Source organism: Vulpes vulpes, chromosome 15 (genome assembly GCF_048418805.1).
Source record: "Vulpes vulpes isolate BD-2025 chromosome 15, VulVul3, whole genome shotgun sequence".
In the NCBI taxonomy this organism is placed as follows: domain Eukaryota; kingdom Metazoa; phylum Chordata; class Mammalia; order Carnivora; family Canidae; genus Vulpes; species Vulpes vulpes.
In genome coordinates, this window is record NC_132794.1 from 92,361,756 (window position 1) to 92,386,943 (window position 25,188).

At 47.5% G+C, this 25,188-nt stretch overlaps 2 protein-coding genes across 3 annotated transcripts in view; one reads left to right on the forward strand and one right to left on the reverse strand.

Annotated features, from left to right (window-relative positions):
- Window positions 1-836: 836 nt before the first annotated feature.
- On the reverse strand, window positions 837-18,950 carry ACTR1A (actin related protein 1A). Its single transcript, XM_025992872.2, has 11 exons — window positions 18,711-18,950; window positions 9,266-9,330; window positions 8,493-8,568; window positions 7,611-7,736; window positions 6,742-6,866; window positions 5,228-5,444; window positions 4,413-4,505; window positions 3,622-3,796; window positions 3,456-3,517; window positions 2,798-2,838; window positions 837-2,646 (listed from the first exon to the last, which is right to left on the reverse strand). The coding sequence occupies exons 1-11, from the start codon at window positions 18,756-18,758 to the stop codon at window positions 2,544-2,546; spliced, it is 1,131 nt and encodes a 376-aa protein (XP_025848657.1). The 5' UTR covers window positions 18,759-18,950; the 3' UTR covers window positions 837-2,543.
- Window positions 18,951-21,112: 2,162 nt separating this feature from the next.
- SUFU (SUFU negative regulator of hedgehog signaling) overlaps window positions 21,113-25,188 on the forward strand; it is a 120,740-nt gene continuing 116,664 nt past the window's right edge. For both annotated transcript variants that reach the window (XM_025992884.2, XM_025992890.2), the window contains exon 1: window positions 21,113-21,533. In XM_025992884.2, the coding sequence (XP_025848669.1) occupies window positions 21,352-21,533 (182 nt within the window). In that variant the 5' untranslated portion in view covers window positions 21,113-21,351. The remainder of the gene's footprint in view (window positions 21,534-25,188) is intronic.

The following is a 25,188-nucleotide window of genomic DNA, read 5'->3' on the forward strand; positions in this document are numbered from 1 at the left end:
CAGCTGGGATTGAACACCTGTGCTCTAGGTCAGTGTTTCTCAACCTAGAGACGTTAGAAGCTGGACAGTTCTTTGTTGCAAATATTTAGGGCAGCATCCTTGGCTTCTGCCTAGAGACCAGTAGCTTCTCCCTACCAGGTGTGACAACCAAATGTCCCCAGACATTGGCAGATGTGTCCCCCTTGATTGGGAACTACTGCTCAAGGCCAGGTTTTTGTGGGTCTGTGTAGTGGCTAAAAATTTAGGCTCTAGAGCTATACTGCCTGGGTTCAAGTCTTAGCTAATAGAGGGCAGAGCTTTGGGAAATTACATCATCTTTCTGTGGCTCTCTTTCTTCTTCTGCAAATGGATAATAAAAATACCCATTTTGTAGGGTTGATAGGAGGATCAAATAGGTTAACATTTGCAAAATGCCTGGCAATTCCTCCCCCCACCCCAAGTATACAGGTTTAAAATGGAGAACTGAGTAGTCAGAAAATGAGTGTGGGCCCCAGGAACCACCATTTTATTAATAAGCTCCTGAGTTTCTTATCCATGTGGAAATTTTGACTTCAGGGATGTCAGGAGGTGCTCCCCTCATTCAAAGTGGTCTCACTCATGGTATGTGCAGGGCTGGAACCCTTAGTACCTGAAGCAGGGCTCTGGCATGAGCAGCATCTTCTCTCTATCTACTTGACAGGCTGGGACTTAAGCTAAGGGCTGGATAAGTCTGGCTGGTCCAAGAGTGCCCTCTAGAGGACAGATAAGGCCCATCACCGCCTCAGATTGCGCACTTGCGGCTCCTCTCTTCCCATGCAGCTCCCTTTCTCATGCAGCACCAGAGGAAGAGGCCCAGCTGACTTGTCTATTGGAAGGACTTTATTTAAGTACACTGGGCCCCACCAGGCAACATGGTTTGTGCAAGGGACAGGCTTGGGCTAAGAGAAGGGAGGTGAGCTGGTTAAGCACACTGCAGTCCACGGGTCGCCACATCGCTTTCACACACACCTGCTGCTGCGGCCCATACCTGGCAGGGCCTTTGGTCGTTGGACGGCATGGGGGAGAATGCTGCCCGGAATCTGGTATTGGGCAGGTATTGGGTGTCACAGGTGAGGGTGCGGGTGAAGATCTGCTAGCCCCAGCTTTGCACCATCTGGGCTAAAAAGCCTTTGGACACTGCTAGGCCAGCCTGGTCTAGGGTAGGCACCTGGCCCCACTGGATCAGGGGAGATAAGCATGTCAGCTTCTGGCACTCTGGTTCAGCCCCCTCTCTCCTTTACCAGACAAGTCCAAAGTTAAGAATGGCACAAATCAGTACAGTGGGCGCCTTGTCACCTCTACAACCTAGCCCCCCTGGGGCAGCTAGAGTGGGAAAAGGCAACCTGGTTAATTGCAGCGCTTTCTCCAGTCCTAAGGGGGCTGGATTCCCATTACCCCTCCTTTGCTAGAGGCCTCTGCCAAACAGTGATTCCTACTTCCTGTTTCAGAAAATGCAACCGGCAACCAGCCTGTTGATTCCAGGGCAGTGAGCAAATGGAAGAGGAAATAAGAAAGAGGCTGGTGGTAGTGACTTTGAATGTAGCCTCTGCTCCTAAATAGCCCTGTGGCCTATGGATACGGTCAGTTCACCACTAGCAGGGAGTGGCAGGGCCTTGGACGCTATGCTAAACTGAGGTTCTGTAAACATTAGTGTGAACAAGGTGACTGGTGGGCAGGAGGCAATGAGCTCCCTCTCCAGTCCCATACTGAACAAACACTTTAATAAATAAAACTGTTTGAAGATGGCATTGCCCAAGGATGTATGAAAAGCAAGTAACAGGGCCTGGGGCCAACAGGCTCCCGAAACTCTTCTGAGACCCCCTGGACAGGGGGTGGGGGCTGGAGCATTCACTCTGCCACCAATGAGAAGTAGCACTACTTCTGCCTCTTCAAATGCCCAGTGTGGTCCTGGTCCCCAGGTGAGGCTGAGGGCCCCCTGCCATCTCCTGACCCCAGAGTCTCAGTAATAGTTCCCGCAGTGCTCTTCCAGCCTCCCAAACCCAAACTGCAACAAAACCAGACAGAACTCAACCTCGGCCCTAGTCCTCAGTCCATGATTAATTGGCATTGAGAGCAGGACGAGCACAGAGGCAGTGGCTGCCTTGGGCCTCAGGGCACCCTGGGGGTGGGATGGGGTGGGGCTAGCCCAGCCTAGGATGGGCAGCAGCAAATCTCCCGGGATTTACCCTCTCTGTCTCCCTATGGTAGTAAACATAGTCCCACACAGCCAGACGAAGGCCCAGCTGACGAAGGAGTGGAGCTCTCTGCCAGTGCTCTTCCCTGTCAGGGGCCAGGTAGTGGTCAACCCCAGGCCTCAGGCCGTTGCCATCATGGGTAGTTCATCGTCCTTTCTGGGCCCTGGGATCCCCGGGCCACACGGCACTCGCATATGCGCACACATTCGTACCCACACACCCACACACACAATCACACACACAGGCAGTTCCTCGCAAACACTCCGACTCAAGAAAGCGAGTTTTAAAGTGGAGTTAACTTCAGAGAGAGGTGAAGACGATGTCTCAACATTAGAAGGTTTTCCTGTGGATAGATCGGGCACCGTCTTCCTCATATTCCTTCTTGGAGACCCACATCTTCTTAAAGGTGTCCAGGGAGGCGAGGATGGAGCCCCTGGAGTGGAGGGAATCCCAAGGAATGTTGTGAGAGGGACAGTGGGTATTCGTGGAGCAGACAAGGCTTTGCTTTGAAGGGATGGGGTGGTGAGGGGGTTAACAATGCCTTCACTTCCTGTTCTGCTCTTATTCCCAGGAGAACTACTCACCCAATCCATGTGGAATACAGTCTCTCCTGAGGTGCGGATATCTGAAAGGGTGGGTGGAAAGAGGACTCTGAGACTTTCATCCTCCCTGCCCCTTTCCCATCCAATGCTCATCTTTATGACCAATTCCAATGCCCAAGGCAGTGGATGCATTTTACACAATAAGCTTTCAGTTATGTCCCTGCTGGACCCTGTGGCCTCTCTGGGGGTACTGTGGCCAGCCTGACACTCATCTGGAGAACTTGCAGGTTTCCAGCAGCCCTAAGTACCTACAGCTGTCACGGAAGCTGGGGCTATCGGGGGACAAGATTCAGCTCTGCTGGGGGCCAGTGGGAAGCAGACCCCATGGCAGTAATCACTCTTTCATTTGGCTCCCCTCAGCAGGAACTTAGATGCTGGAGTTAGCCATAGGGGAGCACCAGGAGCCAATCTGTCCGTGTTTGCTTCTCCGAAAGACCGCACGTGGGGCCCTCAGCCTAGCACCCTGCCACATCAGGGTGTCAGAACTGGCCCCTTCTGTTGGGAGGGAGAAGGAAAATGGGTTCTCCCCTTTGGCAGACCTCAAGGTCAACATGAAAGCTGGGAGCTGTCTAGCTTTGGACGGAGTGGAGCCCGGTTCCATGCAGCCCCAGCCCCAGCCCAGCCCCCACCATGCTCCTACCCTGATCTTCACATCTTTCGGAGCCAGTTTCTTCACTTCACTCAGTAGTCTGTCACCAAAACCTGAATGGGCAGGAAAGGAGAATGTCAAGTCAATTCTCTAGGCGGCTGGGCCCAGCAAGATCTGTAGACTTCCTTGGAGATGGGCCCTGAGAGCTAAGACCAACCTTTGAATAAGGTGGAGCCTCCCGAGAGGACAATGTTAGAGAAAAGTGTGCGCCGCAGGTCCATGTCCGACTTCTGGATGGCAAACACCAGCACCTCGTGGATACCCTCACTCTCCTCTCCAATCAGGTCTGGCCTGAATAGCAGCTCAGGTGCCCGGAATCGGGAAGGACCAATCTGCAGGGTGGAGGGTAAACTCAGGAGGCTGGACCCTGGGCTGACGTCACTTTGGGAATGAGAATGGAAGAGGCCCCTCTGTCCATCTGTTAGTAACCAGGTGGCTATGAAGGCCAGACTCAGGGAAGACCTCGTATGTCAAGGGCTTCAAAACACCAAGATAAGGCTCTTGGGAACAAACAGGAAACAAAAGGGGACAGAGAGAGCTCCCAGGCAACTACATTTAATCCTAGCTCTGGCACTTTCCAGCCAAGAGATCTTTGACATCAATACATGGGTTTGTTCATTCATGGAAATTTCTTCCTATTAATGGAGGTCCAGGAAGAGGGAGCTCACCCTATACTGTGCCCAAGTGATAATGAACAGCACTAACCACCCTCTTCCAAGCCCCATCCTGACCTAGGAAAATGCCTCCGGTGCTGCCTCTCCTCCACAAAGGAGAAGTAAAGTTCCTGACGCCTTGCTCTGCAGGAGAGAATGCTGTTCAAGAGCTCCAGTGCTCCAGGCAGAGGGTGTAAAAGGGCGGGTGCATATGACTCCGGCCTCCTCCAGGGAGTTCTGTTTGGGCCCAGAACTTCTGGGGGTCCCGGGGGACTGAAGGGAGATCCAGGCCTACCTCAATGGTGCTGCCGTCAGGCAGGTAGTACTGAGCCTTCTCCGTCTCTAGAGTCTCATCCTTCTGTGGGTTTATGGACAGGTAGCAGGCTCTCTGCAGAACCGAGTAAGAATCAGGCAGGCAGGAAACCTAGGCCTACCTGCTCAAAGTCCCAGGGCAGTGATGTGCTGCTGCAGAAATCTGCCCATCCACAGTGACTGCCCTAAAGGTCCACAGAGCTGCTGCCCTGGAACATGGCAGGGTGGCCTCTGTTGGCCTTCACTGGGTGGCATTTAGGAGTTCCTAGCTGCTCCAGCTTCCTTGTGGGCAGGCATGGAAACTGGCTTTCTGGGGAGCTGGGTCTGAGACCACAACCTAATTTTAGTCCAGACTTAGGCTTCTTTACCCTTCTACTACTCATGGTTCTGGGTCCCTTCTACCCAGCTGTTTCCCTGGAGCCATGGGTGGCAGGAGGATCTAGTTTACTTAAAAGAAAACTGTTGTCTGACTTCTTTGAGGATGTAAAAGAATATATGTAATTTACACATAAAGCATAAAATCATAATGAACAACCCTGTACCCATCATCCAGCTTAAGAAATAGCAGCAGCTCCCTTTCCCCCACAAGATGGCAGCACTTGGGGACAGTGACTATCTGGGGGGAGAGGGGAGCTGCTGGGATCACAGGGCAGCCAGGAGGCCTGGCTGGGAAGAACAGAGCCTGACCAGAGACCCCTAGGACAGGAGCTTCACCTCTCTTCACTCTAGGTCACAGAGGTCCCCACTGCCCCGTTCCCATTCTCCATCCTATCCCTGGGCGCACAGGGCAGCACTCACTTCTTTTATAGCCTTGACGATCTCAAACTCGGATGATGAGTGGAAATCATAGCCTTCCTTCCGCAGGTAGAGGCGAAGGAAGCGTGAGACATCTCGGCCAGCGATGTCGATGCGCATGATTGAGTGGGGCATGGCAAAGCCCTCATAAATGGGCACAGCATGTGTGACACCATCCCCAGAATCCAGCACCACACCTGTGGTCCTGCCTGTGGCATAACTGAAGCACAGAGGGCAAACTGTCACTAACCCCTGCCTCTTCACTCTGGGAAGAAACTCACTTTTTTTTTTTTTTTTTTTTTAAGAGTTCAAAGTCAGCTAAACTGAAGCTGAGGCCTGCCTTTCTCTAGTGACTTTAGTACTAGACACAGGACTGAGGAAGCCTGAGCATAAGCAAGCCTGAAAAACCTGGATACAAGAAGCTGAGCCTCTCTGAGCCCCTCCCCCTTCCAGTAGAGTGAGGGGCCTTCCCACCTCTGGCTTCTGACTGCTTCAGGGACCCTGCCTGTGGGCCAGTTTTTAGTTTCCGGACAAGAGGAGATAATTCAAATGCTCCCAGCGGCCAGGCAGGAAAGGTAAATGAGCCAAAGAAAATAAGAATATTTTCACTTCCACAAAAAAGTCTTTCTCCCCACATGGCCTCCTACGTCCTCGGGTGTTTTTTTTGTTTTTGTTTTCTCTTTTGGTAAAGACAAGGGTATAGACATCTATTTCCGTGCTATGAGGGGAAAAACCCATGATATTTAACGAATAGCAACTGACACTGCCTTGTGCGGGGAGGACAACAGGGAACAGAGCAGGCTGTAGCGGTTAGGCTTGTGAACTCTACCAGAAGTGGGAGCGGCTACTTCAGCTCCAGCTGATGTTTGTCCTATAGGAATGCACAACTAGCATTGCCAGATCATCCTGGCTTTTTTTTTTTTTTTCCCTGAAAGGCCAGAAGTTTGGATTTTGATAGAAAATCTGCTCCCCCCCCCCCCCCAACAAGTGTAGGCTCCATGCCTAATGTGGGGCTTGAACTCATGATCCTGAGATCAAGGGTCACATGTCCTACTGACTGAGCTAGCCAGGCACCTGGAAAGCTCCTAATTGAAATGCTCACAATTTTTTTAATGGGGTCAAACACATCCTATCTGCAGGTCACCACTGTAAAATCTTGGCCTTATACCTAACCCTGGGGTGAGGCAGGCTGGGAGCATGATGGATAATAGGGGCATGAGAGTACAGGCACCACGTGATAAGGTTTTCATCACAGCTCTGTCACCAGCCTGGCATAATGTCCGCAGCAGCAGACACTGGATGAACATATGAATACATTGCAGGGACCCTCAGGAAGAGCTGTAGCTGCGTGTGGCCTTCCCAGCACACAGAGTAGAGAGCCCTGGGTGCCAAGCCACCGAGACAAACAAGAGAATTGAGACCGGGAGATATTTTCAATACTCCCTTTCCCACCTGCAGGAGAGGCACCTGCAGTCATCCCTCAAGGAGCCAGGCTAGCCAACCTGGCAGCTACTCACAGGCTGAGCACAGCTTGCATGGAGATGAAAAGGGCTGGGACATTGAAGGTCTCGAAGAAAACTTCAGCTGCTCGTTCACGGTTTTTCCGTGGATTTAAAGGCGCCTCCGTCAGGAGCACAGGATGCTGGTGAAAGATGCCCAGAGGAAGGTGAGACCCCCACCCCTCATCAGCATTGGGGTCATCAGGGCAAGGTGAGACCCCCACCCCTCATCAGGGCAAGGTGAAACCCACACCCCTCATCAGCATTGGGGCAGAAGCCCCTGTATGCTGGGCTAGAGAGCTCAGGGGACCTTTGTGAGGCTCCCTCCAGAAAAGGCCAAGCTGGGTCTGACATCTACCCCTTGGCATAAGCCAGTTTTTCAACCTCCCAAATTCACGCCCCCTTTAAAAGTCTCATTCTCTCTTTGCCTCTGCCCCCTTCCTCCCCTCCTGGTCCTCCAAGATTCTTACATGGGTCCCTGCATTTACTATAATATTTCTAACTGTCCAGATTTTGCTAAACTCTAAATTTGTAATTCTTATGATAATGTTTAGTATTCACCTTTCTTTGTTTTTCTGCATTGAGTGTTACTTCCTTAGAAGTTGGAGTATAAGCTGAAAGACATGGGTTTGAAACCCAGCTCTCCCACTTTATTCCCTAGTGATCTTAGAAAAGACTGCTTGGCTCCCCTGAGCTTCTTTCTGTTCCCTTGTTTGTAAAATGGAGATAATACTACCTGTATGCTATAGGACTGGTGTGCAGATTAAATGCAGACCTGTCTGAAGAGCACATGGCCTGTAAGAATCAAACACTCCTGGCAATTATCATCCTGTTCCTCCTCTCACCTCGGGGAGCAACTCTGCACACCCTGTTCATGGGACCCTCACCTCCTCTGAGAAAGTCTGCAGCTGGTCCTTAGAATAGACATACTGCCAGATGCGCTCCATGTCGTTCCAGTCCTTGACAATGCCGTGCTCCATGGGGTAGCGGATGGAGAGCAGCCCTCGGTGTTCCTGGGGGCAGAGAGCAGAACTTACAGCAGCAGCCAGCCTTTCAGCCAGGTGGCCCAGAGGGCCCCGCTCCTCTAGGACTGGGAGCTCCCACTGCATAGTCCTCACCCAGGGCTAAAGGTAGGCTCTCATATGCCAAGTCTCTAAACTATAAGCTGCAAACTGTTATCACTGCCCAATCAGCTGGCAAAGCAGAGGCCTTCCGCATTTCCATGGGGCCTCAGTGCCCTAACAGCCAGTGACAGGAGGCACCCTCCTCACTGCCTAACCCCAGGACACAATCTCCTGGCTCTCACCTCTGAGCTTCAGCACTTGCAGCCTAGGTTGGCAACAATGATTCTGTTGGTCCACTTCTGGAAGCTGCCCTAGGGCTCCGGCAAACTGTGCTAATTAACTCATCCCCAGGGCATACCAGCTGGGATTTCCCCCTGACTCTCTTTTGCCAAAAAAAATAACCAAGCTAGTCAATTTGATCACTGGCAAGGTAGTGACAGAATACAGAAGGAAAGCAAAAACCCTGCTGTCTAGACTGGTCTCTGTTTCCCAAAGTGGGGTTCCAGATATTTCCTCCTTAAAACCAGAGGTTGCTCCTGGGAGAAGTGAATCAACTAGACCCAGGATGAGGGGACCCAAGGGGATATTTTAAGAGGAAACTGTTCCTTTTACTCATGGCTGTCCCACTGTTGGGGCATTGCCCATGTGGGGAATAATGAAGGTCCTCTGCTGTCTTGAGGCTTCTTCAGTAGGACTGGGAATCACCTCAGCTTTGGGGCCAATGAAGATGTCGCCTTCAAGGGCTCCAGCCATGACGCGAACATGTTTGGGTCTGCCCACACTACGAGAGAGAGCAGGAGGACAAGCACTTTTCATTTCGTGACAGAACATGGAAGGATGTACAGACATGCATGTTTACATGGGAAGAAACTGTGATTATCTTTGAGGAGTGAGGTTATAGTTGATTTGGATTTTCTTCATTCTACTTTTCTCCATTTCCCACTTTCTATAATGAACATGTATTATTTTATTTGTATATTATTTTTATTTTTATGACCCAAATGAGATCCCTTTCTATCTAAAAGGCGGAGGGCTGACCTCCCATAACAAAGCTGATAAACCTCCCAATCTGCTTCTTTTTTAAAAAAAAAGATTTTATTTTGGGGAATCCCTGGGTGGCTTGGCAGTTTAGTGCCTGCCTTTGGCCCAGGGTGCAGTCCTGGGGTCCCAGGATCGAGTCCCGCGTCGGGCTCCCAGCATGGAGCCTGCTTCTCCCTCTGCCTGTGTCTCTGCCTATCTCTCTCTCTCTCTCTATGTCTATCATGAATGAATAAATAAAAATCTTAAAAAAAAAAAGATTTTATTTTTTTAAGTAAACATGGGGCTTGAACCTACAACCCTGAGATCAAGAGTCATATGCTTCACCAACTGGGGCTTGAACCCACAACCCTGAGATCAAGAGTCGCATGCTTCACCAACTGAGCCAGCCAGGTGCCCCATGCCTCCCAAGCTTCTGACTAAGCTACAGAATTACTTACTAGTTTGGAAAGCAGTATTTGGGAATCTGATCACCAGCAAAACCAGCTTTAATCACACCGGATCCCTGAGGAGAGAGAGGAGAGAGAGAAGTCAGAAGTATGAGAAAAACAAGACATGCATATCATACAATACATATAATATGGTTCCACTTTTACTTAAAAGAGACTTCATATCTGTCTATAATATGTCCATTTGCATGAGCATTTGTAGAGGGAATGCATGCCACCAGGAGGGAAGTGGGACTGGGCATGGTGAGGAGAACTTTCACTGTATGCTCAAAGTATTGATTTTTGGTATTCTTTGACTCATCTACGTTGAATATGCTTTACTTCTGGAATTGAAAATAATACTAATAAAGTGAAGAAAGAGAAAACTCGAGGGGAGAAAAGTACCTAGAAGCACCCACGCAGCCAAGTTTAGGAACATAACCAAGGTGGGAAGAACACGTGATTCTTTCTGTTAAACCACATGTGATGCTGTTAACTTACTATCCCAGTGCAGGCCTAAACACTCCCTGCCCTCTGGGGTCTCCATGACAGACTACCACAATGAACACTACTATGCTTGGAGCTGACTCTGATGAGGCATATATTGTCTGGTTCTTACTGCAGGGACAAACCTTTATGCTCTGTTTTACTCACTGGCCTCCTGATGGTAAAGAACAGGGAAGTTCTAAAGTAACACCTGAGAAGAGACCCAACATTACATCCTAATCCTGCTGCTCGAATCCTTGGTAAGTTAGGAATGGTGCCAGAAGAGAATCTGACTTCTCTATCAAAATCTCTGGTACCACATGGGGCCCATCCAAAGTAAATGGTGACTCTAGACACAGATACCAACTCTGTGTAGGAGAGATGTCAAGGCTTGATACTGCTTGCAGATATAGCCTGTTCTCTTCCTTCTTAACTCTTCTATTACCACACCCGATTTGCTCACCCATCTACCCTAACATGGTTTACAGCTGCACATGTAATAGGGGCAAGCCTTTTCCTGCTGCCTATTGACCACTTCTCTTGCGGTGGAGATTGATATTTCCAGAACCCACACAACAAGTAGTAAATACATCAGGAGATGCTAAATAGTTAAGGTTATCTTTGCACCAAAGGCTTTCCTGCAATATCTCTGGTTTCCTCTCTTAGTCTTGTTCTTTTACAGAAGAAGTGTGTTTGTGTGTGGGATGTGGTGGTTAGATAGGCTATCCTGGTGCCTGACTCTGGCAAGACAGAGGGAGGATGAAGTAGCTAAGGGATAGAGAATGTCAGTTCTCTAAGACAGCAGGAACCTCTGCCAGCAGAAAAGAGAGAAAACAGGAAACAATGTGCAAACTCATCGGCCTGGGCAGAATAGCAAGGAACCTGGAAAAGGTGCAGCTGTAAACTGAGCTGAGAGCCTGGGAAGGAGGGAGAACTATTACTGCAGCCTGGGGCTCTGGGACACAGCCATGGGCAGTGAAAACAGCACAGAGCACAGCACTGTACAGAACGCTGCGAAGTTGTTGGCTCAAGCTTCCAGTAATTGCTCACTGCCTTCATCTGGGTGTGGTGATGCAACAGACTCACTGGACCTCAGGGCAGAGGGTAAAAATAAGAAAATTAAAGATGAGACCTGCATTTCAGATTCTAGATATTTTGAAGACATGATTTTCCTGGACATTTAATTTTGAGCTTACTAGCAAAATCAGACTAGTGTCGGAGTAGCAAGGCAAATTAAGATGTTAGGTTCATTTCTTCTTCCCTGTCCTTCCCAGCAAGAGAGTATTAGGACCCAGTTCTTTTTTTTTTTTTTTTTTTTTTTTTAATTTTTATTTATTTATGATAGTCACAGAGAGAGAGAGAGAGAGGCAGAGACACAGGCGGAGGGAGAAGCAGGCTCCATGCACCGGGAGCCTGATGTGGGATTCGATCCCGGGTCTCCAGGATCACGCCCTGGGCCAAAGGCAGGCGCCAAACCGCTGCGCCACCCAGGGATCCCTAGGACCCAGTTCTAATATCACTGCCTTCCTCCTGAAGAATAATCCCCTGCTGGAATTAATTACCCTTTTCCTATTATTTCACAAGATCACCATTACCTGTACCACTAGGTAGTCTGCATTTCATTCTATCTATTTGAATTTGTGGTTTCCATTTTTGTCTGTGTTCAGCCCAAATTCCTCAGGCTCACAGATTTATGTATCAGCAGTATCTGGCATTTGAGGGTACTCAAGAAAATGCTAACTGCCTAAAATTAAAACCAAGCTCAAGGGCAGCCCGGGTGGCTCAGTGGTTTAGTACCACCTTCAGTCCAGGGCCTAATCCTGGAGACCTGGGATCGAGTCCCATGTCAGGCTCCTTGAATGGAGCCTGCTTCTCCCTCTGTCTGTGTCTCTGCCTCTCTCTCTCTGTCTCTCATTAATAAATAAAAAATAAAAAATAAAACCAAGCTCAAATGATTTGGCTGAAGCCTAAAGTGTGGAACCTGAACAAGCAGCTAAAATGCCAGAAGCCTTGGGCAGAGGTGGTGCAAAAAAGGTGAAGGCAGCATCAGGAATGATGCACAAGGTGGAACCAGACCCAGCTTGTCCCTGTAATCCCACGAGCTGGCCAGCCCAGCAACTGGGTGTAGAATGAGTGGAGATAGGGGAGGCAGCTGAGTTGCTTCTATTCTGCTAAGACCACAACACCACAGATTATAAAAGGGCCCTGTCAATTTCTTTAATATTATTTGTCACTAGGAACTACCTACCTGGCATATGAGCTTCCACTCTCTTTGTTATTCACTCTGGCAAAGCCAAATAAACAAGTGCCTTCTAGAGACGCTTCTTGAAAAAGTAGTTTCATAATAAATATTTGATATATGAGGACTCAAGTCTGCTGCCAGGCATCAATGACTATTCTTTTTCTGAAGCAGGCAAACAGCGAATCCCTCAGCAAGGCTCTCCCAGTACCTGCTGACTCTGGGCCTGTGGCTTGCTGGCTCCAATTTTACCAGTGGGAAACGGATGCTGAGAGGTGGAGCCTCAGATTCCAGGACACTCTTGGTATATAATTTACCCACTTAAGGTGTATAATTCAATGGTTCTTAGTATATTCACACAGTTATACAACTGTGAATACATCATCACCACACCATCATCACCATATACATCATCCCCACAATGAAATGTTAGAACTTCCTCATCATCCCAGAAACTGTACCCATTAGCATCACTTTCCATCCTACCTACTCTCTCCTGCCAAGCAGTTCTAGGCAACCACTAATCTACTTTCTGTCTCTGCAGACCACAAACTACTTTTATTTTTATTTTTTTAATTTTTTTTATTTACGACAGTCACAGATTGAGAGAGAGAGAGAGAGAGAGAGAGAGAGGCAGAGACACAGACAGAGGGAGAAGCAGGCTCCATGCACCGGGAGCCCGACGTGGGATTCGATCCCGAGTCTCCAGGATCGTGCCCTGGGCCAAAGGCAGGTGCCAAACCGCTGCGCCACCCAGGGATCCCCCACAAACTACTTTTACATTAACTTCCAACAGTTAAAAATTAGAGACTGCAAATAAAATTTAGTATTTCTGATTTCTCTTGAAACATCAGAAAATCTGGCAACACTGGGCCTGCATTCCTGCGTGGGGGTAACTGGCTGGAAATGAAAAGCAGCTGGCCCTTTGGTCAAGCACACTCAGTGTACCTTCCAGACTCCTCATGCCTTCTTTAAGGCTACCCTCTTCGTCCCCCTTTTTATGTTCCTGCTTAGCTTCTGCAGGCACAGAGTTTAAGACTCCTATTTAAGGCATTCCCAGCAACTAATTCATGATGTTTCTCCTTCCACATGGAACCTGGTTTCTTTCTTACCCTCAGAGCACCTAGCCTGGTGAGAAGCACAACCTTGGCTCTCAAAATATACATAATTGAACAGTAAGCTATCTCTGTAGGTCACCTCCTCTTCATCCTTTTCAGCAAGCTAGGGATGGATTCTTGCTGAAATTGTACAACCAACAGGTCGAATATCAAATCACAAGTGACAGTGTTAAATAAATATATTGACTTCATTTCCTCAGCTAATTCTAGTGTCTCACTTAAGTGAATCAGGGATGCCTGGTGGCTCAGTTTAGTGTCCAACTCTTGATTTTGACTCAGGTTCTGATCTCAGGGTCATGAGACCTGAGCCTCCCAGTTCGGGCTCCCAGCTCAGCATGGAGTCTGCTTGAGATTCTCTCTCTCCCTCTGCCTCTGCCCCTCCCCCTCCTAATACTCACACCATCTCTCTCCCTAAATAAAATCTTAAAAAATCTTAAATCAACAGATCTCAAGAGCTGATGACAAATTGTAAAAAGAAAAAAAGAGAGATCATTTATGATATTTGAACATTGAATATTTGATGTTATTAAGGAATTATTAATTTTTTTAGATTTAATAATAGTTTCTTTTTTAAGATTTTATTTATTTGAGAGAGAAAATGTATACGTGCCAGAGAGGGAGTATTAGCAGGAGCTAGGGGTGGGGAGGGGAAGAAAGGGCAGAGGGGAGGAATAAGCAGATACCCTGAGCAAGAAGCCCAACATGAGGCTCAATCCCAGTACCCTGGGATCATAACCTGAGCCAAAGACAGATGTTTAACCAACTGAGCCACCCAGGAGCCCTGATTATGTTTTTAAAAGAGGGTGAGAGAGGGTACCTGGCTAGCTCAGTCAGTAGAGCATGTGACTCTTGATCTCAGGGTTGTGAGTTCAAGCCCTACACTGAACACAGAGCTTACTTAAAAAAAAATAAATAAATAAAGGAGCACCTGGGTGGCTCAGTCAGTTAAGCGTCAGATTCTTGATTTTGGTTCAGGTCATGATCTCAGGGTCATGAGTGAGCCCCATGTTGGGCTCTGCACTGGTGAAGTCTGCTTGAGATTCTCTCTCTCCAGGAAGCCTGGGTGGCTCAGTGGTTAAGCATCTGCCTTTGGCTCAGGGTGTGATCCTGGAGGCCCGGGATGGAGTCCCACATCAGTCTCCCTGCATGGAGCCTGCTTCTCCCTCTGCCTATGTCTCTGCCTCTTTCTCTCTGTGTCTCTCATGAATTAAAAAAAAAAAAAAAAGATTCTCTCTCTCCCTCTGCCCTTCCCCAGGCTATGTACCCTCTGCTCTTCCCCCTGCTATGTAATCTTTTTTTTCTCTCTCTCTCAAATAATCTCATTAAAATTTATTTAAGATTTTTAAAATTTATTTGACAGAGAGAGAGAGAGCACACTAGCAGGGGGAGATGGAGAAGCAGGTTCCCCACTGAGTAGGGAGTCCGACATGGAGCTCAATCCCAGGGCCCTGGGATCATGCTCTGTGCTACCCAAGTGTCTCTCAAATAAATCTTTAAAAACAAAACAAAACAAAACAAAACCCTACATAGTATGGGAGAGGAAAGTAGGTGGGAATGCAGTTAAAAAAGATTAGCCAGGAGTTGATAACTGCTACAGCTAGGTGATGACTATGTGGATATTTGTTATACTATTCCTCTCCTTTTGTTTATGTTTGACATTTTCCATAACAAAAAGAAATTGGGGTGCCTGTATGGTGCCTCTGACTCTTGGTTTCGGCTCAGATCATCATCTCAGGGTCGTGAGAGCGAGGCCCACCACTGGCTCTGTGCTCAGCTTGGAGTTAGTCTGCTTGGGTTTCTCTCTTTTTTCCTTCTGTCCCTCCCCCCATGCATGTGCTCTCTCTTTCACAAAGAGAAAAAAAAAAAAAAAAAGGAAGAAAAACTGGCAAATGATAAAATGATAGCACTTTAGTAAAAACTCAAAACACAAATACCATGCACACACTATAAAATATCTGTGTTTACAAAATCATGGATGGAAAGGACACATCAATTTATGGTGATAGTTTGTTTCTGAGGTTACTTCTGGGACAGAAAGTACAGGATTGTGGAGGGGCACAAAGAAGCTTCAATTGTATTTGTCATGTTTATTTCCTAAAAAGAATTCTGAAGCAAACATGACAATTGTTAACATTTAGTAAATGTGGGTGGTAGACACATGCTATGCGGGTGCTTGTTACATACTTCTCTGAAATTTTCTGTGTTTTTTAAAAAGATGGGTCTGAAGAAGTATAACAGCCCCCCAAAACAGTGAAACTTAGTTTATTGATGAACTTGAAAAGATCTGATACTATTCCTGCATTTAGGCCCAAATAGTCACAAAGACAGTTTTAAGATTGACCAGAACACTGATCCATTTTATTTTTCTTTCTTTTTTTTAAAGAAGTTTTTAAAAAATTTATTCACGAGAGACAGAGAGAATGAGAGAGAGGCAGGCAGAGGGAGAAGCAGGTTCCATGTAGGGAGCCTGATGTGGGACTCGATCCCAGGTCTTCAGGATCATACCTTGAGCCAAAAGTAGCTGCTAAACCTAATTTTAGGACAGAGCTCAACCTTTGAGATCTCAGCAAAGATTTAAGCTTCAGAAGAAACACAGTTTTCTTTCTTTCTTTCTTTCTTTCTTTTTTTTTTTTTTTTGAAACATAGTTTCCTAATGAAAGTGTGGTAGTCCTCAAAATGCGGCCTGGGAGCTGCCCTCATCTTAATGACATACCTTTGCGAAGAATGACTTGTGTTTAGTTTTTAAAAATACCTATCACTTTATTGTTGTCATACAAATGCATGCATTATAAAGTGCATGCATGTGCACCTTACCTTCTATTTCCCTCATGAGAATTTTCTCATGAATTGGTTTGGTGCCAGAATAGGAAGAAAGGAGTAGTTAACAATTATTTTAAGACTGGGAAAGACTGCAAACTGCTAATGAGGCTCTTCCCTCTTTCCCCTGCTTTCTTTGTTCTTGCTTTCCTTTAAAAAATATTTATTTATTTATTAGAGAGCAAGAGTGTGTGTGAGTAGTGGAGGGGCAGAGGGAGGGAGAGAGAGAACCTTAAGCAGACTCTTCCCCTGAGTGCAAAGCCTGAGTAGGGCCTGGATCTCACAATTCTGACATCACTACCTGAGCTGAAATCAAGTCTGGTGCTCCTCTCCTTTCTTTTAATTATACTCTCCTTTGCCCAGAAATAAAGTTGTAACAATGTACTAAGCTATGGAGCAATTAAATCTGCTGGATATACATTATTCTCATAATATGAAGTTGGCTCAAATATTTCAAATTATTTTTCCTATTCATCTTTTATTTTGAAAAAACAAACAAACAACTCTCTAAATGTCAAACAGCAAGAACTACCTGAGGTCCCAGATCTAAAAATGTGGCAGATGCTCAGAATTGGGAGAATTCCTCCTACTTCACCTTTTGGCAGAATTACTGGCATAATAAAAGAAATGTTTTCCTAGAGAAAATAAACAAATCAATTCTTTAAATCCTAAGCTGAAGATGCACCACTACACGGATGCATTTCAAATACACTATGGAGAAAGAAAGGAGAAACTAAAAAGCATTAGCTTAACTGACATAAAGAAAATGGCTGGAGATGGAACTCCTGTCCAACAATTTCAGAATCAAAGAATCTAATGGGATGGACAGACTGCTCCTTATGCATTGCTAAGGAAAATAGGAAATTTTTAATTTCTATTTTTTCCTTTTTAAAATTAAGAAATGCAGACGAAGTACATACAAACTGGCTGAAGATAGAAAGTGTTCTCTGAAAATGGAATCAAGAACAAGGAGCCCTACTCAGCACTCTGTAGTTACTAACTAGGGGATTCTCCCCACTTCAGCCCTTTCCTTATTTAGGGACATCTTTGTTACTGTGATAATTGGTCACTCATCCACCCACCCATCAATCCAATGAAAAAACAATTATTGAGCACATAATGGTGCCAAGCTCTAGGTGCTATATTTATGGAGGAAGGTGGGAAGGGGAGAGCAATAAAAAATGAAAGAATGTCATCCTTCCCCCCCAGCATTTAACAGTCCAGGGAGGAAGACAAAACGAAACAAAACAAAACAAAACAAAACAAAAATTCCTCCCCCCAAATAAAATGTGTCATTTGAGCTCATCCTCCTGCTTTTCAAGGCAGAAACTATACTTCTGGAAAGAAGGAAAGCTAACAACAAAAAAGCACCTTTCTTCGGAAAAAGTGAGAAAGTTGGAACCCAACCTCAATTTGAGTCTTGGCTCCTCAATTTCTAAGACAAGTGGCTTGAATACTGTTGTTTAACCTAAGTTTCACCTTCCTGCATAAACGCGGGACAGTCATTCTTATCTACCTACAAGAGCGCTTGAACGAGATGATGCAAACGAAGGCACCTTGTAACAAGCCTAAGGTCCCAATGGCTGAATCAACAGAATGAATCCGACAGCTGAGGGCAGACAGAACTGACAGTTTTGCCTCAATAGAGGGACCCAGAAGGCACCAACCAATCTTGGCGGGACGAGCCCTTTGAGTGGAAGATAGAAATGCAGTTGTTTTACAATAGTCACCCTCCGCCCCAAATAAGAGCGGGTATTTAGATTCTTTCCTTTGTCACTATAAATGCATTTGCGTCTTGCCTACTAGCAAGAGGAATAGCGGATAAAGCACTGGATTTAGGTCACCTCTACCGTGTGACCTTGGGCTCACTTCACCTCTTCGTGCTTCAGTGTTTTTTTTCCCCCCTTTATAAAACGAGGACCAAACTTCCTGCCTTAACTATCCACCTAATTTTTGTGAGGACTCAATTCGAGTGTACATGACCCCCCCCGCCCCCCTCGTCAGCGCTTGAGCGCCTGGCAAATAGGTTTAATATTTTTCCCCAGCTGTTAGGCGTTCCCAAAAGGATGGTACTTCCCTGCTTGCTTGGTCACTCTCTTTTCTTCTGGATCTTTATTAACATTGTTAATTTATAATCAGAGAAATAACTAAAATCCTATGGCAATTTCTGGCACCAGATTCCCGAGCCCCACCCATAGACACCACCAAGCCGCCTATCGGGCTGGGGACCGAAGGAAACTTAGCCCTTCTCCACCCGAGGGCGGGCCGCAGCCCGTCAGGCCTCTCCACTGACTGTGGAGCTCCCGAAGCCAATCCCCGCAGCTCTCGCACACCTGCCCACCCCTCAGATAGAGGAAACACTATGGCGGCCCGGAAGAACGGCAGGGGCGCAAGCCAATCACTACGGAGGGCTGCCCTCATCCGGCAAGGCCCAGAGGCGGGGTCATCGGTCAAGACGGACAGCCGGGGCAACCAATAGAATTATTGGAAACTGGGGAGGGGGCGGACGCCGGGCGCTCACAGAGCTGTTAAGGCCCCTCGAGGCAGGGGCCAAGGACCCAGCTCGGACTACAGCCCTTCCCTTTATCCATCCCAAAGTTCTCCATCCCATGGTTGCTGGCCAGCCGCCCTGGCCTGCGGACTACGGGTGAGGGGAGGACGAAGGCGGCGGCGGCTAAACCCGCCTGACAGGCTGGGCCAGTGACAAAGAGCCGGTGGCTCAGGCCGAAACTCGGGAAGCGATCCCTTTGGGAAAGAGAGCATAAACCCTTTTAAAGATAGGAAAGACGCAACTCACGTTGTCTATCACGACAGGCTGGTTGGCGATCACATCGTAGGATTCCATGGCAGAAGAATCTCTCCTTCCGAGGAAGGAACTGCCAGCCGGGTCCGCCGCTAGCGCCACTGACACGCATGCGCAGTCTAGCCGCCGGCACAGGGCGTCCAGGGAGCGGCCCGACCTCGCCTCCAAAGAACTACAACCCCCAGCATGCTTTGCACCTGAGATTAACGCTCCTGGCCGCTTCAGAGCCCCGCCTAATTTAAGAGGAGGGCGTCACGTTGAAAACATAGTACCCTGGGCTTTGTAGTATCCGTAGATGAATGGACCGGGACGCAGATTGACGGCAGTAATGCATGCCTGGATCTGTAGTTCCTTTGAAGCGATTCGCAGTGCATGTTGAAGTATGTAGTCTCTTTGAGTGCTTATCTGTAGTTGGTTTTGATTGGCCAGTATTTCGTGGATGTTTAAATTTTTCAGATCAGTCCTGCCACCACTTCCCCTGGATAGTATAAAGTTGCTGTGGTTTTATTTGGGTATAACATTAATAAACATTTATCAGCATCAAACTCTAATAAAGGAAAATTTAATACCCACTCACAAACATACACATACACACACGGAAGGAGGACATACATTCAGAACAAAAAAATAAATTTTATAAAATTTGCTTTTCGGGAAAAAAAAAAAACCAGCACATTTTGGTTCTTTTCGCATTTTTTCCTGGGTTGGTATAAACTTTGCAACAGGCCAACATCGGTCTGAAGATTGGCATTTGGGTACAGGTGATCTTTTGATCACTAAAAAACATCGTTTATTTAATAGCTTCAGGAACTGCTTTATTATCTCTTATTTTCATGGAAAGTTACAATTGACATTGATAAATGAGAAAATGGAGGTGAGGAGAAGTTATGTGTCACTGCTTTCAAATGAGCCCAGTGCATCTTTCTCTAGATTATGCAATCCCTCCCGTTCAAATAGTGGAGACCCTTTAGTCAATAGCACTGGTAATTAGGACTTCCTTTTATTCCTTTCTCTTGGAATTATTTATTGTACCCTGGAAAATAATTCTCAACTAGGTGGCTTAGGAATTAAAAATTCTCCCAGGGGTGGCTGGCTCGCTAAATCGGTAGAACACATGGCTCTTGATCTGGGGGGTTGTAACTTCGAGCCCCACATTGGATGTAGAGATTACTTAAAATAACAAAAAATTCTCCCAGTTACAGAAAGCCAATGGTAATGGGAAAGAGCAGGTCTATAGTAGATAATGAATATTGATATTCCTCAAGGCAATCTGCATAAAACAGAACAAAGAAGAGATTGTCATCACTAAAAGCATTTATTTTAAAAATTACCAAGTCTTGGGGTGCCTGGTGACTCAGTAGGTTAAGTGTCTGCCTTGAGCTCTGATCATGATCTCTGGATCCTGGGATCCAGCAGTAGGGAGTCTGCTTCTTCCTCTCCCTCTGCCTCTCTCCCCCACTGTTCTCTCTCTCTCTTTCAAATAAATAAAATCTTAAAAAAAAATAAGGACAAAAAATTACCAAGTTTTAAAAACTAGTCTTAGTCTACCTAACTCTTCCTACTTTTTAATTTTTTTTTAAAGATTCTATTTATTTATTCATAGAGACACACACAGAGAGAGGCAGAGGGAGAGGGAGAAGCAGGCTCCATGCAGAGAGCCTGACATGGGACTCAATCCAGGGTCTCCAGGATCACGCCCTGGGCTGCAGGCGGCGCTAAACCGCTGCGCCACCGGGGCTGCCCTTGCTACTTTTTTTTAAAAAAGATTTTATTTATTCACGAGAGACACAGAGAGAGAGGCAGAGACATAGGTAGAGAGAGATAAGCTGACTGCCTACAGAGAGCCCAATGTGGGACTCTATCCTAGAACTCTGGGACCATTCCCCGAGTCAAAGGCAGACGTTCAATCACTAAGCCACTCAGGCGTCCCTAACTCTTGCTACTTTTTTTTTCTTGCTACTTTTTAACAAGACTCCAAAGTAAATATTTCAACATACAACCCCTGAATTTGGCGGGGCTAGTGTCAGTAAATATGGTAAATGGACATTCAAAGATGGTAGGAAACATTCAGATTTATAATCTATTACAACTAAAGCCACGCTAAATGGACGAATGAATCAATCCACTATTGTCAAATTTGTGCTTAAATTCTTGTTAGCAGGGTGTCAGCAGAATAGCGACAAGTCGTTTGTCAGCGAGCTTCCCACAGCTTTCCTGGGACCCTAGCACCTGAGGATGCCTCAACATTTCTATTTAAATCTGGGTTCCTCCTAACACTAGGGGGAGGCCAAGAGCCTTGGGACCACCCCAACACAAGGAGAGGGAGGCGGGACCTATTGCCAAGTCACGCCTTCCCCATCGGTGACTGGCACAGACACTAGCCAATGGATACCGGGATAGGGCGCGCCGGCGCCCCGCCCCCTCGAGCGCTCCGCGGCCCCCGAGGCACCCTCCGGCGGTCTCTGCGGCGGCGACGGCCTGGGCAGACGCTGCGCCGTGCGCAGGCGCGGAGCCTAGACCTCGCTGCAGCCCCCATCGCCTGGGGGAGTCGCACCCACGGAGTCCGCCTGCTGGCGCGTCAGAGCTCTCCCCCTCGTCCACCCTCCCCGGTCCCCCCAGCGCCCTACGCGCCCGGATGGCGGAGCTGCGGCCTAGCGGCGCCCCCGGCCCCGCCGCGCCCCCGGCCCCTGGCCCTAGTGCACCCCCGGCCTTCGCCTCGCTCTTCCCCCCGGGGCTGCACGCCATCTACGGAGAGTGCCGTCGCCTTTACCCTGACCAGCCGAACCCGCTCCAGGTTACCGCTATCGTCAAGTACTGGTATGCCCTGGGCCGCGGGGAGACGGACGAGGGCGGGCTGGGAAGGGCTAGAACGCCCGGGGCGAAGTCATCTGCGGGGGAGGAGGAGGTGGAGAAGAATGGTTAAAGCACTTGGAAAGAGGCGTCCTGCTGCGAGGCAAGGAGTTAAGGCTGAAGTTGGGAACGGGGACAAAGGGGTTAACGGAGCCTCTGGGTAGAGAAGGGTTAACGAGGGGGGAGGATGAAGGGCTAACTGGGATTAGGAGGATAGAGTGAATTGGGGGGGGTGTGTAGGAGCGGGGGGGGGCGATAGGAGAAAGGGAACTGTAAACGTGGTGAAAGGAGGGGGCGCCTGTAGGGGGTCATTAGTGGGCTAAGGGAAGCCGGGGGCGGGGGGGGGGAGAAGGGCGGCTGAAGTGGGATGGGGGAGGCGAGGCGGGGCCTGGGGAGCACAAGAGAGGGCTTTGGAGGAGTGCGGCTGGAGAGCTCAGAGGGCTTGAGACTGCACAGGGTACGGTGGATTTGGGGATCCCCGCTCTCCCATAGGTTAGGAGGGAGGCAAGTTGCGAGAGTCGTGCTTGTGAGGAGAGGAAGAGGAGGTCTCCTTTTAAGATACCTTTCCCATGAGCTCAGACGTCAGTCATATCGGTGCAGTGCTTTTGCGTTTGAAGTTTCACGGAGCAACTTTTCTTGATAAACTTTCTGCTTACTCGGCACAGTTCTCTTTCTCCAAGCAGAGCTTCCTTTGGCTCTGCACCCGCTTTGCCTAGGACATTGGCTAGAACAGAGGCACGGTCAGGGAGATAGATCCATGGTTTGGCTCAGGATTGCCGGGGTCCCCAGTAAATGATGAAGACCTGAGACACGGAGCAAAGAAGTGCAGCCAGATGTTTAGAGGGGCTTCCTGGCCCCAAGCTTCAGGATTTAGACCACAGTCTCTCAGGGAAGCTGAGAGTAACCCTCAAGTGGCTCTGTTCAGGATCATAGAAGGCCTGCCCTTGGGGTAGGAATGGTCCTTTCTTGTTTCCCATTCCTGTTTGCAACCTATCTCTTTTCACAGCCACTGGGCAAAACAGGTGTTAGAGGGACTCTGACAAAGAGCCTGTTTTCATGGTCTTTCTGGACCCCCCTTGACTGAGGAATTGGTAGAATTTGTCCAGAACTGCATTCATGCAGGCACTGTATTAAATAATCCCCTTCACTGAGTCCTGAAAGACTGTTCAGAAAAAAGCTTGGGATGTGCCAAGGGGGCAGGTAGACCCAAAGGGGGAGGTTGAGAGAGTGGATGTCTTTGCTGGTTACCTCTTCTTGTAGGATGGAAGCTTCTCCAGGATAACCTCTTAACTTCCTCTGGAGATGGCAGAAACTAGACTGTCTGGGGCTGAGGCCAGTTGCCTGTGTCAGTGGGACAATATGAAGAGACAGGGCCTGGGGACCAGCCACCTCCTATGAGAGAGTCATGTCTGGTAGCCAGAAGGAGATGTGGCCAGTGGTGGTACAGTTCTCTCTTCAGCAGGCAAACTGTTCTTTGGTTGAGAGGAGTTTTTGAAGAGAGCTTCTGAGTGAAAAGCAGCTCTTGATAACTTAATCACCCATTCTCATTTCTTGTCTATATTTAAGTATGTGTTGTGATGAACTGTATTGGATTGTGTCATGGGGAAAGAGGGCCTGGTTCTGCGATGCTATTGGTTCAGGTCTCATTTGAATGAACAGGGAAATCACTACACAGACTTAGGCAACTGTTTTTATGTCACCCAGTTGGCCATGAAGGATAGAATTGTGTGCAGAAGATATTAAAACACATGCAAAGGACTAAGACTGATTTGGGCAAGCTTGTTAACCAGGCAGGACTTATCTTCAGAAATGGGCCAACATGTAATGACTAATAAAGAGTACTTTGTGAGATTAGAAATGCTGGCCAGATGCAGAAAAATATAAGAAGGAGCAGCTGAGCGACTAATTCTTTCTAAGATTTGGAAGGGTTTGCATAATTAAGATTCTGAAATTAATTCATTAATATACATCACACTTGGGATGCCACAAGGCCTCGTTAGCACTTTGACCAAGGCTACCTGGGTCTGGCTGTGGCCCACGGTCCCTCGAGATTCCTTTTCTTGTGACAGAAGGTTGGTTCTTTGGCTAGTGGACCTTGGCCAGCAGGGACATCCTGGCTGAAAGCTGATACTTTAGTGGGCAGGGAACAGAAACACAGAGGCAGAGCTTGTACCCAGGAGCCACTGTAGTCCTACGGCTGTCATGTGGAATGAAGTTAGGTATTCAAGGAAGTAAGTTCAAGGAAGAGCATCAAGGGGATACTCTGGGTCCTTGGATAACATATTTTTCTAAGTGCAAGATATGATTATTTTCTACATAATCATCTGTTTCCCATCAGGTGTCTGAGTAAGTAGAACAGAACCCTGTGCTTGGGGACAAGGTTAATTTCGTCTGACTCTTGGTTATTCCTTACAGTTGTGGTTTTAAGATAAAGCCTCGATCCTTGATGCAGTATCTCCTGAGAGAGGGCTGCAGAGGTGTGACAGATGGAGTATGGAACTGTGGATACAGTTTTGCCACTTGTTGCTGGATGCACTTAGGCTGAAAGGGGCAAGACTGGGAATTTGCAGCAGGAAACTGGAGCAGATCTGGAGTTTGTAGTCACTCCCATCTGTTCTGGGGTTCTGCAGCTATCATGTGGTTCTTCCAGAGATAGCTACCCCTATGTTTCCTCCTTCCCCCAGCAAACTTTTCTATATTCAACTAGTTGTGGAAACATTCAAATGATTTGGTCAAATCAGAGTTAAGGAAGGACATGGGGATTTGTCTCTTTTCCTAATCCACTCAGTTGAGTTTCTGAGCTATTTGTAGCAACTTTCTTACAAGATCTATAAATAACTTAGCATTTCCTAGCAGAGAATAAGGATTTCTATAAAGGCAAATAATATCCTGGCAAAAGAGGATGAAACCAGACTTACTGGTTTTAAATAGTATTTAAATTGCATGGTACTGGAACTCTTGCTGGGATCACATGTAGCATGTCTTTTATTTGGTTGTTAGTGTTCCTGCAGCATACGATGCCAATTGCAAAGTGTACTCCATCAACGTCCTAGGGGCAGGCAAAGTTTTTGCAGTCTGTGGAATAGTCAGATGTCCGAGGCAGCTCACATGCAGAGTGTTTGTGGGCTAAATGCAGACTTCCTTCCGCTGATGGTTTCCATTTAGGCTGTTTCTCAAGTCTATTAAGTTTCCTTATCCATTCTGAAGAAAAGCAGGACTTTTTTTTTTTTTTAAGAGAGAGCATTAATTGCTCTACTAAAGGAAACCCTTATGGAATTAAATCCTCAGAGTGAGCTAATGACTGAGTCTCTTCCTCAGCTTGTCTGTTAGAATTATGGGGGAAGTTTAATGTGGTCCTCAGAGGCCCCAAATCATTTAATATTCTAGCCCTACCTTTGAGGCGACAGTCTCCTGGGATCATCTTCTGACTGCAGGCACTCTCACGGGTCAGTCTGGCCTGCTGCAGTTCTCTGTGCAGGGCTGAGCTAGCCTAAGTGTGGCCTTTGTCACTTGCATGAGAAAAGACCAGCTTTGGTCTGTGGGGTACAGGCTGGGGTCTGGAGCCATTGAGTTTGTTTAGAACAAACTGTAATTAACATAGGGCACAATATAGTCTTTCAGG

Coding starts and splice junctions, on each gene's coding strand:
- ACTR1A (XM_025992872.2), bottom strand. CDS start 18,758: ATGGAATCCTACGATGTGATCGCCAACCAGCCTGTCGTGATAGACAAC. Junction 8,569..9,265: donor AAATACTGCTTTCCAAACTA/GTAAGTAATTCT, acceptor TCTCTCTCGTAG/TGTGGGCAGACCCAAACATG. Junction 2,839..3,455: donor CGAAAGATGTGAAGATCAGG/GTAGGAGCATGG, acceptor CCACCCTTTCAG/ATATCCGCACCTCAGGAGAG.